General features: G+C 45.8%; 1 protein-coding gene across 2 annotated transcripts in view; it reads right to left on the bottom strand.

The window, feature by feature from the left end:
* The window catches only part of MEGF11 (multiple EGF like domains 11), a gene marked incomplete at both ends in the record, with an annotated part of 192,074 nt that overhangs the window by 2,514 nt on the left and 174,703 nt on the right, over window positions 1–14,857 (bottom strand). The window contains 2 exons of one of the 2 annotated variants that reach the window (XM_080351244.1): window positions 5,157–5,213; window positions 10,316–10,382. In XM_080351244.1, the coding sequence (XP_080207370.1) occupies window positions 5,157–5,213; window positions 10,316–10,382 (124 nt within the window). The remainder of the gene's footprint in view (window positions 1–5,156; window positions 5,214–10,315; window positions 10,383–14,857) is intronic. The other variant, XM_080351245.1, reaches the window with a different exon arrangement.

The following is a 14,857-nucleotide window of genomic DNA, read 5'->3' on the forward strand; positions in this document are numbered from 1 at the left end:
ATGGGAGACAAAAAGAGAAATTCAGGTTAAGAAATAGACAGACAACAAGATATCGCTTCTCCTTTACAAACCTCATCTCCGTGCCTATCTGCCCCATCTGCTAACTCACTTGTGTTTGCTTCACTTTGTGGTGCAAAACTCAGCTCTGGGGTTGTGTCTGTGTGTCCATGCGTCCCTGTGCCTGGTACCCTCGGCTCAGCTGGGGGATGGTCCCGAGCAAGGAGTCGGGTCCTGCCCTGCGGCACGCTATTGCATTTCTGTGCTCTAATTTCAGCAAAACGAGCAAATCTTGAGAGGCCTCAGCTGTCTGGGTGAGCAAAACCAGCTTAGAAGGAAATTCCACTGCAAAGCAAACCAGCTGGACCATGCTGGGACCTTTGGGGACGCGAGGGCTGGCAGAGGCCCTGGCATCAGTGCAACCTTTATATAAAATTAAGAAACTCCTTGTCTGACTTCAGCCAGGGCGAGATTATCAATGCCTTGGCTTCAAAACAAAGCACGTCTGTTTTGGTACATCGCAGGAAGCAGGAACCAAAGCAACACAGGCTTTCCAGCTGCTGGCAGCAGGTTTAGCCTCCAGCTTCACCAGCCCCATCCCAGTACAGGCAAACCAGTGAATATCTGTCCCATCCTGTCCATCCAATAAGTGATGGAGCAACCCTGCAAGACCAAAGGTTCCGCAGGTGAGCAAGCTCAATGTCATTAGCTTTTGCTACATATGTGACTTAAATTAAGGTGCCACACAGCTTAGGATCTGTTAGCATTTAAAGGTGAGGAGAAACCAGACAAAAACTAACAAATCCTATAACAAAATTTAAATCTTTAAGCCAAAAATACCTGTGCTATATAGACTTCAGTCATGGAGAAGGTTGTACGTGCATGAAGTGTCTCATGCTGGAAGCTGCTGGTGCTTCCAGAGCTGATACCAATGCAGGAGCATTTACTGCTTCAGGGACATTGCCCTGATGACAGAGACTCAGCCCTGAGGATGTTTAATTCTTCGTTAAAGAAGGGATCAGCTCCACCTGCCAGCAAGTTTCACCTGCTGGTGGTTACTAGCAGTAGGTGGTGCTCGTTAGAAGAACCTGGGCAGCACTAAAGTTTGGGGTGGGAGGATAGGGGGTTGTTGCAAACCCACTTCTCTGCCTCAAGCCATGTTGCTCATGGGGTGAAAGGCAGGAGCTCACCAAAATGGGTAACGTGAATAGGGGTGTGTGGCTTCTGGAGCTCTCAGAGTCCCCCACAAAGCACCCCCTGTCGGCACCATGGCTGGGAGGGAACACATCAAAACAGAGCCAGTCTGAGATTCATAAAATGTAGATTATAAAACACCACTGGCTACTACAGCAAAAAAGGAGAATGAGTGAGACGTCCTGCTCCTGCGGTGCTGTAACACGCAGGCAAATGCAGGATTGGCTATGGGAGCGGGCACACCAGAGCTGGCACAGGCAAAAATACCAGCGCATTCTATGTTTTATTAAGTCCAGTTCTGCTACTTTTATCTGCCCAAGTTAAAATTCACCTGCATTGCTGCCAGCACCTCCCAGGCTGCCCCAGCCCTGCCCTCCCCAGGGAGAATCAGGGACATCCCACTGGTTCTGCCCAGACTCATTTGGCCTTTTCCCAGCAGATATTGAGAAACAGCACATCTAAGAGCCCGCTCCCGCTGACGTAAATGGGAACTCTGTGTCTAGCTAGGGATTAGAGCCTCCGCCCTACATATAATATAATTTACGGAGCATCAGCGTATGTTTGGTAACGTGCAATACAGCAGGGAACCATTAGCCCCCAAGACACAATACGCGTGAGATCGCAGAGAATTTAAAGGATGCAGAGGCATCTGAGTTACTTTGTTATTAAGGTAATTTGGGGATAATTAAAAAGTCTGGCATCAATTGTCAAATTTCATTTCATGAATTAATTGAACCCAGAGCGATGTGTTTAGACGCTCTCAGCCCATTCACCACTAGGAGCTGCGGCGGTGTCACCTCTTTGTCCTCCCGTGTCCCTGCGGGGTTGGGCTGTCCTGGCACTGCAGAGCTCAGCCCGAGCCCTGGTACAGCCACCAGCACTGCTGGGCCTCGCTGTCTCCTTCACCAGCTGTACACGCTACAGAAATATGGGGAATATGCTCTAATTTTGGAGTCCCGCTCTTCTGTGTTGCCTGGATACCAACCACCAGACCTTTGGAGGAAATTTTATTTTTGTTACTGAATGTCCCTGTCCCTCCTAAAGACCAGGTTCCTGTCTCTTGCCCTAAATTTCCTTTGGCACGTTAATGACAAGCCTTGGTACCTACTGCCAAATTTGAAGTGCTAGGGAAATATAATGTACACAGGTAAAACACGCTCTCCTACTGGTTAATCACATTCATGCATGGTGTTCAGCGTAGCGTGCCTTTCTGGCTGCTTTCATTATCCTGGCCAACCTTTGCTGTTGTAGGAACAGTCCTATGGCAACAGCTTATTGCTGCTTTTCAGTGTGACACAGTTGTGGGGACATTCTTGTACGACAAACAAAGGAGCCACACTGAACCAAGCCCCTGAGGTGAGTGCATTAGTGTTTCTAACTGCTGGGGTTTTTGCTGGGAGTCGCACAAAGGTTTTTTTTCCTTAAAATATTAGTGCCTGAGGTCACGTTATTCTACCAGCGCATCAGCATTCACTTTAAAAAACCCTAAAAAATTGAAAAGGACTCAGCTGCAAGGAAAAGCTCAGAAGTGGTATCATCACTGAACACCACGCACAGGAAAGAAACTGCTCTGAGAACCTTGTGAGTGTTCAGTCAGACCTAAGAGATACTGATGGGAAAAGACATCATCTTGAAAATGCATAAAAGCCTATAAAAACACAGCACCCACCTGCCAAGTCTTTTTGCTGACAGAATCCAATTGTTTGGGACTCGGAGTTCCTTTTATCATAGAACTATAGAATCATACAAACATTTTGGTTGGAAGAGACCCTTAAGATCATCAAGTCCAACCATAACCTAAATCTAGCACTACCTCATATCCCTGAGAACCTCATCTCCACATCTGTTCAACCCCTCCAGGGACGGTGACTCCACCACTGCCCTGGGCAGCCTGTTCCAATGCCCGACAGCCCTTTGGGGAAGAAATTATTCCTAAGATCGAACCTCAACCTTCCCTGAGGTCGATGCCATTTCCTCTCATCTATCTGAATGGCCCAGCTTAGGAGATGCTTCATCTCCATCATTGAGATGAATTTGGCTGGTCAGGGCCAACACAAATCCTGGCAGGGCGAGGAGAGCTGCACACGGAGCATCGGCACATCGCCCGGCTCCTTCTGCTGGGACGCCCACCTGGGACTGAGAGCGCCCACCATGCCACCAGAGCCAGAAAATCACCTTCAGACCAGGCTGTGGGAAAGCTCAGCCGCCCATGGCAGATGCTTCTGAGAAATCTCAGCTGCTAAGGACCTGCAGGTGAGATACCGAGAACCCCCGGGGAGTGCGGGGTGTCCCTGGCACCCCGTCCCTGCCAGCGCCAGCCCTGCCTGCCCGCGGCTGAGAACACATCGACTTGTTGGAGTGGCTCCTAGGCCTGATCTTTCAATTGATAAGGAGATCAACATGTCAAGAAAATGGCTCAGGTCCCAAATAAAAACCAAAATATGCAGCAGCAGAAAATACATTTCACAGTTCACTGTCACGGTGATTCTTTTTCTCTCGTTCACACTGGTACCCCACTGTCAGTGGGACTGTGTCTGGGGATGAGAATTCCTACCACGTATGTTTAAAGCAGCTTTTGAACATTGTCAACACAGTAATTTCATTTAAATTAATCTTGAAATTAATAGTTCCATGTAAAGAAAACAACTAGCTATACTATAAGATTTTTTTTCTGAATAAGAGATTAATTGAAATAGCTGAAACCAGTGGATTGAGTCAAACGTATATACATAACCCTTTAAATATTTTAAATTTAGCTTTATCAAGAAAGACTTGGTCCTGGCTATTTGGTTTCCTTTGGTGATTCTGTGTGGTAAGGTGATATTTTAGCAATCATTATATCACTTTGTTTTGCAAACATGAAATATGAAGTTATTAAGTGTTCTCTAGGCCTGGCTATGAGCTGGTTCTTGCTTTTTATAGAGACTATCTTTCAATATTCCCCGTTAGTTCAGATAAAGGTCTGGCTCTGTAACACCTCGGCAATAGCAGACCAGTGGGTGTCTGGAAACCAGCCCTGTGTGAAGGTCCCATTTTCCCCGTTATTCAGCTGACACCAGCTCGAGGATGTCACGGAAAGAGGCTGAGCAGCATTTACCCCCTTGGCGGCTGGAGGGACATTCCTAGCTGGTGTGGCCAGACACAAAAGCCTTGAACTCAGATTGAGGGCCTGAAACCTGCCTGTTCTGAGTGAGACAGACCCCTCGTTCCAGCTTCTGGACCACAAGTTCCACATGGCAAAGCCTAGCCTGGTCAGTCTGGAGCTTATGGGGGGGGAGCTGTGCTGAGTCTATATGCAATGGGAATATTTTGAACGTAAACCTGGAGGACAACTGAAATCTCAGATCATTGGGCCTTGTGCTCATGACTCATCCCTGAGCCTTTTTTGGAACTGCCCTAGAGTCAATGCCATTAATTGCTTCGTGCTGGCGTGACGAGTTAATGTACTGAGCGAGGGCTTTTCTCAAGCTCTGCTATAAATCTCTTTCAGCACAGGCCACAGAGCAGGGTCAGCTTGTTTGCTAGAGCTTTGTTTAAGCTCAGGATGGCCAAGAGCCTTACAGAGCCATGACTTAGCAGGCAAACACACCAGTTTATCATCAGCAACTGCCACCAGAAAGCTGAGAGGTCCTAAAAGAGCTTTCCTTGGCCAGAGTGCTCCCCCTGCACCTCCTGTCCCCGCAGTTTCACACACATACACAACCCTCCCTTTGTGTCTTCTGCTGCTTTGCTGAGACAGGAGCCTACAGCCTTGGAAAGACTCAAATCCGTAATTTATGGGCCCCAGACATGTGGCTCGGAGTCAGGAGCGCTGCCAGCTGAGCCGTGCGGGTGGGCTGTGCCGGTGTCGCTGTTCTGTCCCTGCACGGCCGCGCTCCCGCGTGCTCGAAGCTCCTATCTCACCTCTTCTACGACACCCTCCTCAAACTCTTTGCCAGGGTGGCTGCGGGCACTGGATACCATACCTTTGAAGCTTTTTTCCATTATGTATGTGTTCTGACGTCTATCCATCCCACAAGCACCTGCATGAAAATGATATATAATGGAAAACAAATAAATATTTATGTAAATTGGATTGCTTTGACTACTGAGCAGCACATATTCTTTGGTCTCAATTGTACACCAAGGCCCACATTTAAGGAGGCTCTTAAGCACACCCTCAGCCATAAGCATGCACTCAGGCTTAGTGGGGATTCCGGGCATGCCTAAATTTATGCATATGCTTAAGAGCTTCCCTGGAAGGGGGGGGCTTTCCTGACGCAGGGTACTGCTCATTACCAAGAACAGCTATCCATCAGGAGAACAGAAAAAAATCATCTTCCAATATGTTTGTTACTAAAACACCAGGGTGGATTAGTAAAAGAAGCCTAAAGCACAGCCTTTCCAACCTGAGTCTGCAGGTTGCATCACATTAGTCTGTGACTAATTTTAGGCTTTGATTGATTCCTCGGTAGTATGTTATTTAATTCACAATCTTAGATTCCGAGGTGTGTACAATCACCGTATATAACTTTGCTGATAAATTTGCACAGTTCAATAACTGATGTGACAAAAGTCTGTAAGTGGCTACAACAGTCTGAAAATGCAGCAGCCGAGAGCTCAGAGCCGACAGCAAAACCTTCTGCCTTCTGCAGCTCCATAAGGACTTGCCGAGACAGAATGGGATGGGAACCTTTTCCATTTTCACTCCTGCAAATTATTCGAGATACCAGTGAAAAGGAAAATCTAATATAAGCCTTTAAATCTTTTTAAGTATAGAGTCTAATATTTCTTATTGACTAGCAAAATCAACACAAATTTCATTACTGAGATAGAAATGTCATTGTGGCTTATGGGATTCCCAATCGAGTAACTAAGTCATGCTGGTAAAAGAGCTCTGCAAACAGTGTGTCCCGGAGGTCTCCCAGATATTTGTCCTTGCTTGTCCTCTGGTCTCTACAGAAAACGCTGTCACCACCACTAGCGATGCTGTACCGGTCCCTTTTTCATGACAGCTTCGTTTTTTTGCTAAGTAAGGAAAATCACTGAATTAGATGAGAAATGTGTTACAGGCACATCAAAGACAAGCCCCTTTGATTGTCAGTGTCCAGCCCAGAGTGGAGGACAAGGGCTGGTGGTGCATGACCGACTCTGTGTTGAGCTCTTTCCCTTCTGGCCACAAATGAGCCCCCCAAAACTATTTGAGCACCTTCTGATTTGTCTTCCACCACTTGTTCTGAGCCACTTCCAGACTCACTCCCTGAAAGAAGGTGTTTTAGTTTGAAGCTAAATTGTCTGCTGGGGTAAAGTCAAAATCTCAGCTGGAAATATTTTTCCACACCTCTTGGCTTTGAGAAAAATGCAAAGTCAGCTCTCAATCAAACTTTGTGGCTTTGGTCCTCTGGAATAAATGCAGCTTTGACGCTCAAGATGTGCTGCAAATCACACTTCAGTTTCTGCGTTGAGAACTGCTGTTAAAAAAGACATTACAGATAAAACCAGTTTTGTCTGCAGCCCACTGTGCCCAGCACTCAAGCTATAAGCAAAACAACCTTTTCTAAACTCAGTAGATGGTTTAAGATTTTTGACTTGCTTGGAATAAGAGCAAGAGGCTGGACTGTGTGATTGCTTAATGCAGACTGGACTTGAGTAAGAGAGAGGAGTCATGGGGCAAACAATTCTGGTCCTGCAACAAGAGAGAGCAAATAGAAAATGCAAAGACAAGCCATTCCTGGGAACGAGGGGGATTTGCATTGAGCAGGTAGTGACACACGGCAAAGGTGACAAAGCTGTCTCTTCTTGGTGCCACAGAGTCCCCAAACTCTGCTCTCTCAAGCACATGTCCATGATAACTATGTGTGAAAATGTGCTCACCACTAGACTCCAACTCCACTGGACAGATATCATCTCTGACAAAGCCTGATAAACTGATATTTGAAGCCCACAAGCAAATATGCCAGCAGGACAAACACGGGCTTCATTCTGCTCCTTGCATTTCATGGCTGGAAAGAACACACATCTGACAACTGAAGTCCTGCAAAACACGTGCAGTCTGGTAAGATCCACTGTGTGTGTATGTATAGGGGATCTATGTGTATGCTTGTACGTATATTTAGTATATATACATAGACATGCCTACACATACATAAGACTCATGTTTTTCTACACAATTTCTTCCTGTTAGGCTCAAAGAGAGCCCCAGGGATCCCAGAGGGAACACACACGACGTAGGAGTTACGCTGGGTCCTCAGTTAAGACTAACTAGTTTTTCTCAGCATCAGGTACAGCAAGCAGCCCTGAGCCGCGCTCTTCCCGGGAGGCCGGGGCTGGATCAGGCGGATTGATTCTCACCCTTCGTTTGCTCTGTCTCCTTGATCTGTGCGGCTGGGGTTCTGCATCTGGAGTGAGGACCACGGTGGGGTTTGAAATGGGCTGATCTTCCAGCCCTGAGCCTGCTCGGTGTGAACAGCCCTCTCTCTGCTCCCTCACAGAACACATTTCTTTAATTGTCCAAATAAGATGTCTGAGGAATGACTCCTGACTCTGCAAAGGCCAGTGATGCAAACCGGGAGCAATCAAAGGTGTTTCCCAAAGCTGTAAAAGCGCAGCCGATGAGAGTGAGGAGAGCAAAGAGCGGTTAATTAAAGCACTTGTGTGCCCTTTACCTGTGTGATTGCCTTGACGAGATATACAATCAAAATAAATTACATGGCATTTCCAGAAAGCATCCTCTTGATCCTCTTTTAGACACAGATATGGAGATACCTTGCTTGGAAGCGAGGAGCTGTGGTGCCAAGCAGACAGCGAAGGGCACAATGCCGCTGACTGGCTGAGCAGTGATGCTCAAGAAACTGCATCCGGCTTCTCCTGAGCTGCCGGCCACTGCTCCCGAGCAAAGCAGCATCTTCTCCTTGGGAGCAGCTGCTTCTGCTCTCCCTGAGCTGGGAAATCAAAGGGCAGTCTAAGCCTGGAGCCAGGAGGCATTGGGAAGCTAAGTTTTCCCCAGCAGAAGAGTCCCTGCGTCCTCACATCCAGCCTGAGCACTGCCACAACCCTGAGCACTGATGCTTCGCTTCAGCTTGGAATAAAGAAGGTGCCAGCCTGGGACAGGTCTGCAGAGCATCCAACTTCGATCAGAAACACATTGCATAGGTAAAAAAAAATATTACAAAAACTCCTTATGCTTGCAGGTTTTAGAAGATGACTGTCAGAGTTCATTTTCACATGCATATTCTTACAATTTCCTTTCCCCTGATTATAATTAATATTTATGACACTTGAAATGTCTAATAAGCCCACAGATATTTTGGCACCACGGTCTCCGCTGGAGGAGTCGCTGGCTGGAGAACCAGGGAGGGTTTTCCATCCATTCTGAGTTTCTCTTCAACTTCCCTTTAAGTCCCTTTAGCACACTGACACATCTGCTGGGGGTCGCAGCAGTTGTCCACTGCTGGGTTGACTATTTTTAACTGAATCCAGCTGTGCACAACACTTGGCTGCTGTTTCAACACGTGAGCTGGAGCATCCGTGCCGTAAATGCCGAGGCTGATAGTGGGATGAGAAGGTGGAACGTCTCTTAACTCTTCGGTACTTTCATGCCATATGTGACCTTATTAGGCTTCACTTATATTTTATGTTTACAATTAAAAACTGAAATGTTTCACTTTCTTCTGAAATTGTCCTATATAAGTGCAATCTGTAGCTTTTACTGCACAGAAGTAAGACCATGAAATGAAAACGTTTTACAGATTCATGTAAAAATTGCCGTGATCTGAGCAAGAATTCAACATTATGAAAGTCACCATAAGCAAAAATTTTTGGTAGTGAAAGGGGAGAAAAAATATTTAGTTTTTATCAATGGGTGTGAAACAGGCATTTTGCAAGAAACAACGAGAAATAAAAGGAAAAAAGTGTCTGGGATGCGAAATGCTACAGAAAACATTGTGACTGTTTTGCTGGAGACCACTTAGCTGAAGTATTTATCACTTCTACATCATTCTTACTGCCAAGGCGTTTAGCATCGCTTCTGCTGGTAAAATAAAATGCATGAACAAATGTGGCACACAGGGAGTTCAGGACACCGCAAGATAAAATCAAATAAAGCTAGTGAGCAAAGCAGTAAAACAATAAAAGGAAAATTAACTCGATTTAAGAAGAATCTGTAACTCCTCACCACCCCCAACTCTCCATGTTACGTACAGATAAGCACAGCAGCACTTCTGCAGTTTATAATAAAGAAAACATCGATGGCTGATAATGATGGCAAAGGCTTTGCGTGGAAGCTCAACAGTTTTGTGATTTTCCTGATGCAGGGAAGATTTGATCTGTGGTGTGTGACCAAGAAAGCAGTGATGAGATGTGATGCCTGGCGGGGCCTCACGTTAATTCCTTTGCCGCCTGAGCTGCGAGATAAATGGCCTTAAAAATCCCATAATACCACTTAATACTGCACTTTCCCTCACAGTGCATATTTTCAGTAAGATATTAGTAATCCCAGCAAAGGGCAAATGCTTTCTGCCACTGACAAGCTAAACTTCAAATGCTTAGATAGGAAAACAAATAGCGTCCAGAGCACTAAATCTGGATAGGTTTTGAGATAAGAGCTGCTGAAAACCCTCTTAAAACTGAAGCCAGGGAGAATAGACTCAGAAAGGGCAATTAGTCTTCAGTCCTGGCTTGTTTGCACTGGCTGGTGGCTCAAAATTGCTTGAAAAATGGCCACCGTGTCATTAACTGGGAGATAAGAGGGTGTTTCGGATGCTCCAGCTCCTGCCAGAGGCTCCACAGTTCCATCAAGATGCCAGTATTTAGTGCTAAACTTTATTAAGCATGAGAAAAAAATCTCAAATTTGAAATGTTAATGTTCTAAGGTAGTCCTTAAAAAAACATTTATAGAGTAGATGGTAATTCAACCAAGCAACCTAGGAATGGAGACTGGAATGAATATTGACTCTGCTCCCAATCTGTGTTTTATGGTAAAAGAAACAATTTTCAACTCTTAACCTTTCACTACCGGCAACGCTGATTGTGAAATAAAGACAACACCAATATTCATTTATTGTCGAGGCCTTTAAAAAAGGCTGATTTGGATTTGGAATTGCTCTAAAGTCTACTAAAATGGTTAAATTGTTTAAAAATTACTGACCTAGTTCATTCAGATAGGTGTACGGTCTCCAGTCTGCAGTTTCTCTGTCAAGGATTTTGTTACTGAGCTGTTCAAAAAGTATGATAATGGGTTAATGCTGGAATAAACAGACAGTTCCCACCCCAGCCTTCAGCCCAATGGTGTCATGAATAAAAGTGGGAGATGACTTTTGCCTTGGCCTCACCATTTCAGTTCGTTATCTGTAGGAATTTGACAGCTGTTCACTAGCATTAGGGAAAATCACAAAGGGAAGTCACTTCACCAAGCAATGAACACAAGCATGCTGGAAAATACAGGATTTCCTCAAGTAACCAGTGACCACACCTTGGCTGCCTGTGTGGATGGAGTGACATGATGGCAGCTTCAAAATAACTGATGAAGATGGATGGAGCAAAACCACCTATAAAGCATGCAGACAGGAGCTGTTCGGAACAAAAAGGGGTTTGCCAATACATCTGGATATTGAGATAAAAGAGATGTAATGGCTACAAGAATTCCCTCAATTCAAGGAACTCATGGACTCAGCCGTGACAGGCTGGGGAGCCATCCAGCTCCTCTGCCCCTTGGCTCAGGTGGTGACCGCCCTGAGAAGGCTTTAGGCTCAGGAAATCTCCTCTGGCAAAAGTTCCTCTGTAAAGTGGGCAATGGGAGCAGTAGGATGCCCCAGCCAGGCAGATGTTCTGCTGCAGCTTCCCAAAGTCGGGCCATGGAGAATAAATCTAGAAAGCTCTGCACCCTCTCCCTGACCTCTAGGGAAAGCATCTGCAAACACTCCTTTCCACCAGGAGCTTAGGACAACTACACTATATATTACAAGTATTGGCATTTAGAAGCTTTCTTCTCATCGCAGAAAGTGGGTTTCACTTCGGTGAAGATTCATAACAAGCAGAGGCAAACCCCTGCCCTCATTGACTGAACCCTGCTGGTTGAATCCCACCGATTCAGGCTGCAAACAGTGGTCTGATGTGCCTTTTTTTTTACACCAAATGTAATCTGCCCTGGCTTAAACAGACACAGGAGAAACCACGGAGCACTGCACAGAGACACAGGAGCCGGCGCAGACGAAAGGCCTGTGCACAAACACACACACAATGTTGGGTCTCTCTCTCTACAAGCAAATGTGCAATATTTTTAGAGCTATTCAGCTGAAGCTTTTACACAAATAGGTTTCATTGTCTGCAAAGCAGGGAACTGTGCTCCAAATGGGCTGAACTCCAGCCTGGCGGAAAGATTCAGGACACACAATAGCGCAAATACACCGACCACACACATGCACGTAGATGCGTGTGTATATATACACACATGTATATACATAGAATCATAGAATTCCATGTGTACACATCTATAAACTATACACACAGACGAATGCCAGCACACCAAGAGGAGCCTGTTTCACAGGCTCTGGCCCACTGTGGAGCCGCCAGCGCCGACCTTGGCACAGACATTAATTCTGAGTGGTTCTGTGCCCGGCACTGGGCGGGAGGTGAAGCCGGATGATCACAACAGTCCCTTGTGGCCCCACAGCGCATGAATCTCACATCAGACACACCAGCAGCACAGCGACAGCAGCATCGAGTGCCTCGTCCTGCTCCTTCTCATTTTCTGTCTCTATATATTCCCGCTAAGGTAACATGTGTCATCAGCTCATTAGGCACCTCTGCACCCGCTGCTCTCCTCAAGGACGTGCCCAGGGCAGAGAGAAAGTTGATGAAGCTGGTTGCCAGCAATATTTCTCTAGCAATCGTTGACTGAGAGCAGCGGCTGTGACTGCACATCCTCGCTCCCTGCTTGGGCTGTATCTGGTGTGTCCCTGTTGACAATACTGGAGTCATTTCTTTATCATCCAGCAGCTCCTTGTACTCTCCCCAAACCAAAACCCTCAACACCAACAGCAGATGCACGGAGGGATGGGGCAGTTGGAGCAAACAAGAAACACAAGGGGATGAAAAGCAGATCGGTTTGTGATGTGGTGACTGAGGAAGGACACAGATACTTCTGGCCCCACACCTGCCATGTAAATCAGCGCAGCCCCACTCACAGCACCGTCAGCAGAGCCCACGGCTGTTTTCTTCATTTCAAATCTTGCAGCAATACCACGAATGCTGATTTTTTTCAATCCAGCTGCACCACTTAGATGACATTTATGAAAGTCTTTGAGTTTCTATTAAAAGCCGTGGTTTTTGCAGGATTTATAAATCAGCTCACGACCTAAAATTTGTCATGAAGAGCTATAGGCTAGAATTGATTTTTTTTTTTTTTTTAATGAAATGATTTGGGGACATTTCTGAGTTTTTCAGAATGCAGTAATTACAAAGAAATGTGATTATAGCTGTCTCTTTGTGCTACTATCATTTCTCAACACACTATAATTTGTTAACTTTTTTTAAGATAGAAGATACTCCAATTGTTAGTGTGAAGCAAAATTGCTTTTCTGGAGGGAAATAATACTTCACAGTAAATTTACCCAGTAAAAATCCAAGCTTGTAATTTTAGTGACTTGGTTAAAACTACCTCACATTTGGCAACTTTTCCTTTAAGATCAATGAGATACTTGCTTGAGTAAAGCAAAGTCACTGTCTGCCCATCTGAAAGCCTGGATAGATCACAGTGGCGATGCCATTTGTCACAGCTCAGGTTCCCGAAGCAGCCCTGGTGACGAGGGAAGTGCTGGCAGTCACTCCATCACACCTTCATCCTCCAGGAGAGCAACTCAGAAGAGTTTTCCCATTAGCTTCCCTGACTACAGGTTTCCATGGGCCAAGCCCACGTTTCTCAGTTTAAAATGCTCATCCTGAAACGCTGTAGTGATCCTGTATTTGCTGTCTTCCTTTTCCTTGGGAAAGTTTTAGTCACAGGTAGTCTAATGATGTTTCTGTGGTTGAATTCCTTTTTATTAGCTGGGTGACATCCAGTCAGACCATTTCCAGTGACCTCTCTTTCGCAGTTTCTAATTTTATGCGAAGTCCTTGGCAGAATTTAGAACTTCCTTTAATAGCTGTGAATCTACTGGCTTTAAAAATTCACGACATCAAATAGCAATTGATTTTTATGATGTGTGTAGACACCAGCAGCACCCAGGCTTCAGCTGCGATGCTCTTCTCCTTTGGCAGGGAGTGAGGGTGGAATTAAGAGCTCTGCAAAAGCGCAAGGTGAGAATCCTCCATTTGCTTGTGACACACCGGCGTGGCAGCCTCATGCTTTATACAGAGTATTTTTCACATATTTTTGCAGCCTTTTGTGAAAGTGAGATATATTCCTTCATCCATGCACAATTCAAAATCTCAAATACAGAGCTGGCGTGAGAGTGGTTCTGTGAATGGTCCCACTGAGCTCCCTCTGAGCAAATCAGGTCCCCAGCAGCTGAAAATCTGCTCTTTAACTCAAGCAATGAGAGCTCTGATGTGAAGATACAGGTACGGAGGTGTGCATCTCTTATTTGTCGCTTTGACAAATATTGGAGCAGTAATTCTGTGGCACAATCTCACTTGAGATTATGTATGATACCTTTGGTAACTTCTTATTTGCTGCTGCACATATAATAAGAATAAAGGCCAAACCTACTTGTGGGACTTAATAGGCAAAGGTCAAATTTTGGCTTCACTTAAACTAATAGCATAATAAAATATTGATTGACTGCAATGTGGCCAGCATTTCACCCAAGCTGACTTTGCAAGCTCAAGAGCATTTACTTGTAGCAAGTGTTGGCAGTTAATATCCTGCACTGAGATGTAGGAGCCTGAGCCCCAGAGCTGTTCTCCTGGACCTTGCACAGAGATTCAAAGCTCAGCTCTACCAGCTCCTGCTGGCAGCTGGGTCGGGCATTAGAGACACAGGACTGGAAAGGCTTTGATCATTCAGCTCCTGAGCCCAGCCGCCTTCTACTGCAAACACCCATGCATGTAATCACTTAGATAGCTGATCAAGCTCCATTTCAATGGTAATCAGATTTCTTTGTCCCATTACTCTTGCTGGGAAGCTATTCCAAACTCTCCCTGATCTGATGTTAGAAATCTCATTTCCAGCCTTGATGCATTCATGGCCAGTTCATCCTCATTTTTTCTTGTGCCAGCTCTGTCATCTCACTTAAACAGCTCTTCTCCCTCCTAGTGTTTACCTCGTTGTATTTATAGATGGCAATCATACTCCCTCTCAGCATTCATTATGCTAGATAAAAGAAGCCAAGCCTTTTTTTAGTCTCTGTGATATGCTCCCCCTTATCCTCCCACTTGCTCTCGCCTGCATGTGCTGCAGCCTGAGCGCTCTGCTGGCACCGCTCACCGCTCCTGTACACAACAGGAGGATTTTAATGCCTCTGTTCATACCTGCTGCTCAGCAGCTTCAAAGTTTTTACCTCCAGGACATGTGTAGGGTCCTTAGAAGTGGCCAAATGTCTGTCTGGCAGAGGAGGAAAGAGGAGAGATACCTTCCCCCTCATCCTGGAAGAGATGTGGGAAGGCTTGGCATTGCTCCCTTGTCTCACAAACCAGTGCTCAGTGCAATGCTGGACCTTTGAGCTGCTGCTCTCAGCCATCCTCGCCCACC

This window comes from Nesoenas mayeri (assembly GCF_963082525.1).
Source record: "Nesoenas mayeri genome assembly, chromosome: 11".
Taxonomy (NCBI): Eukaryota; Metazoa; Chordata; class Aves; order Columbiformes; family Columbidae; genus Nesoenas; species Nesoenas mayeri.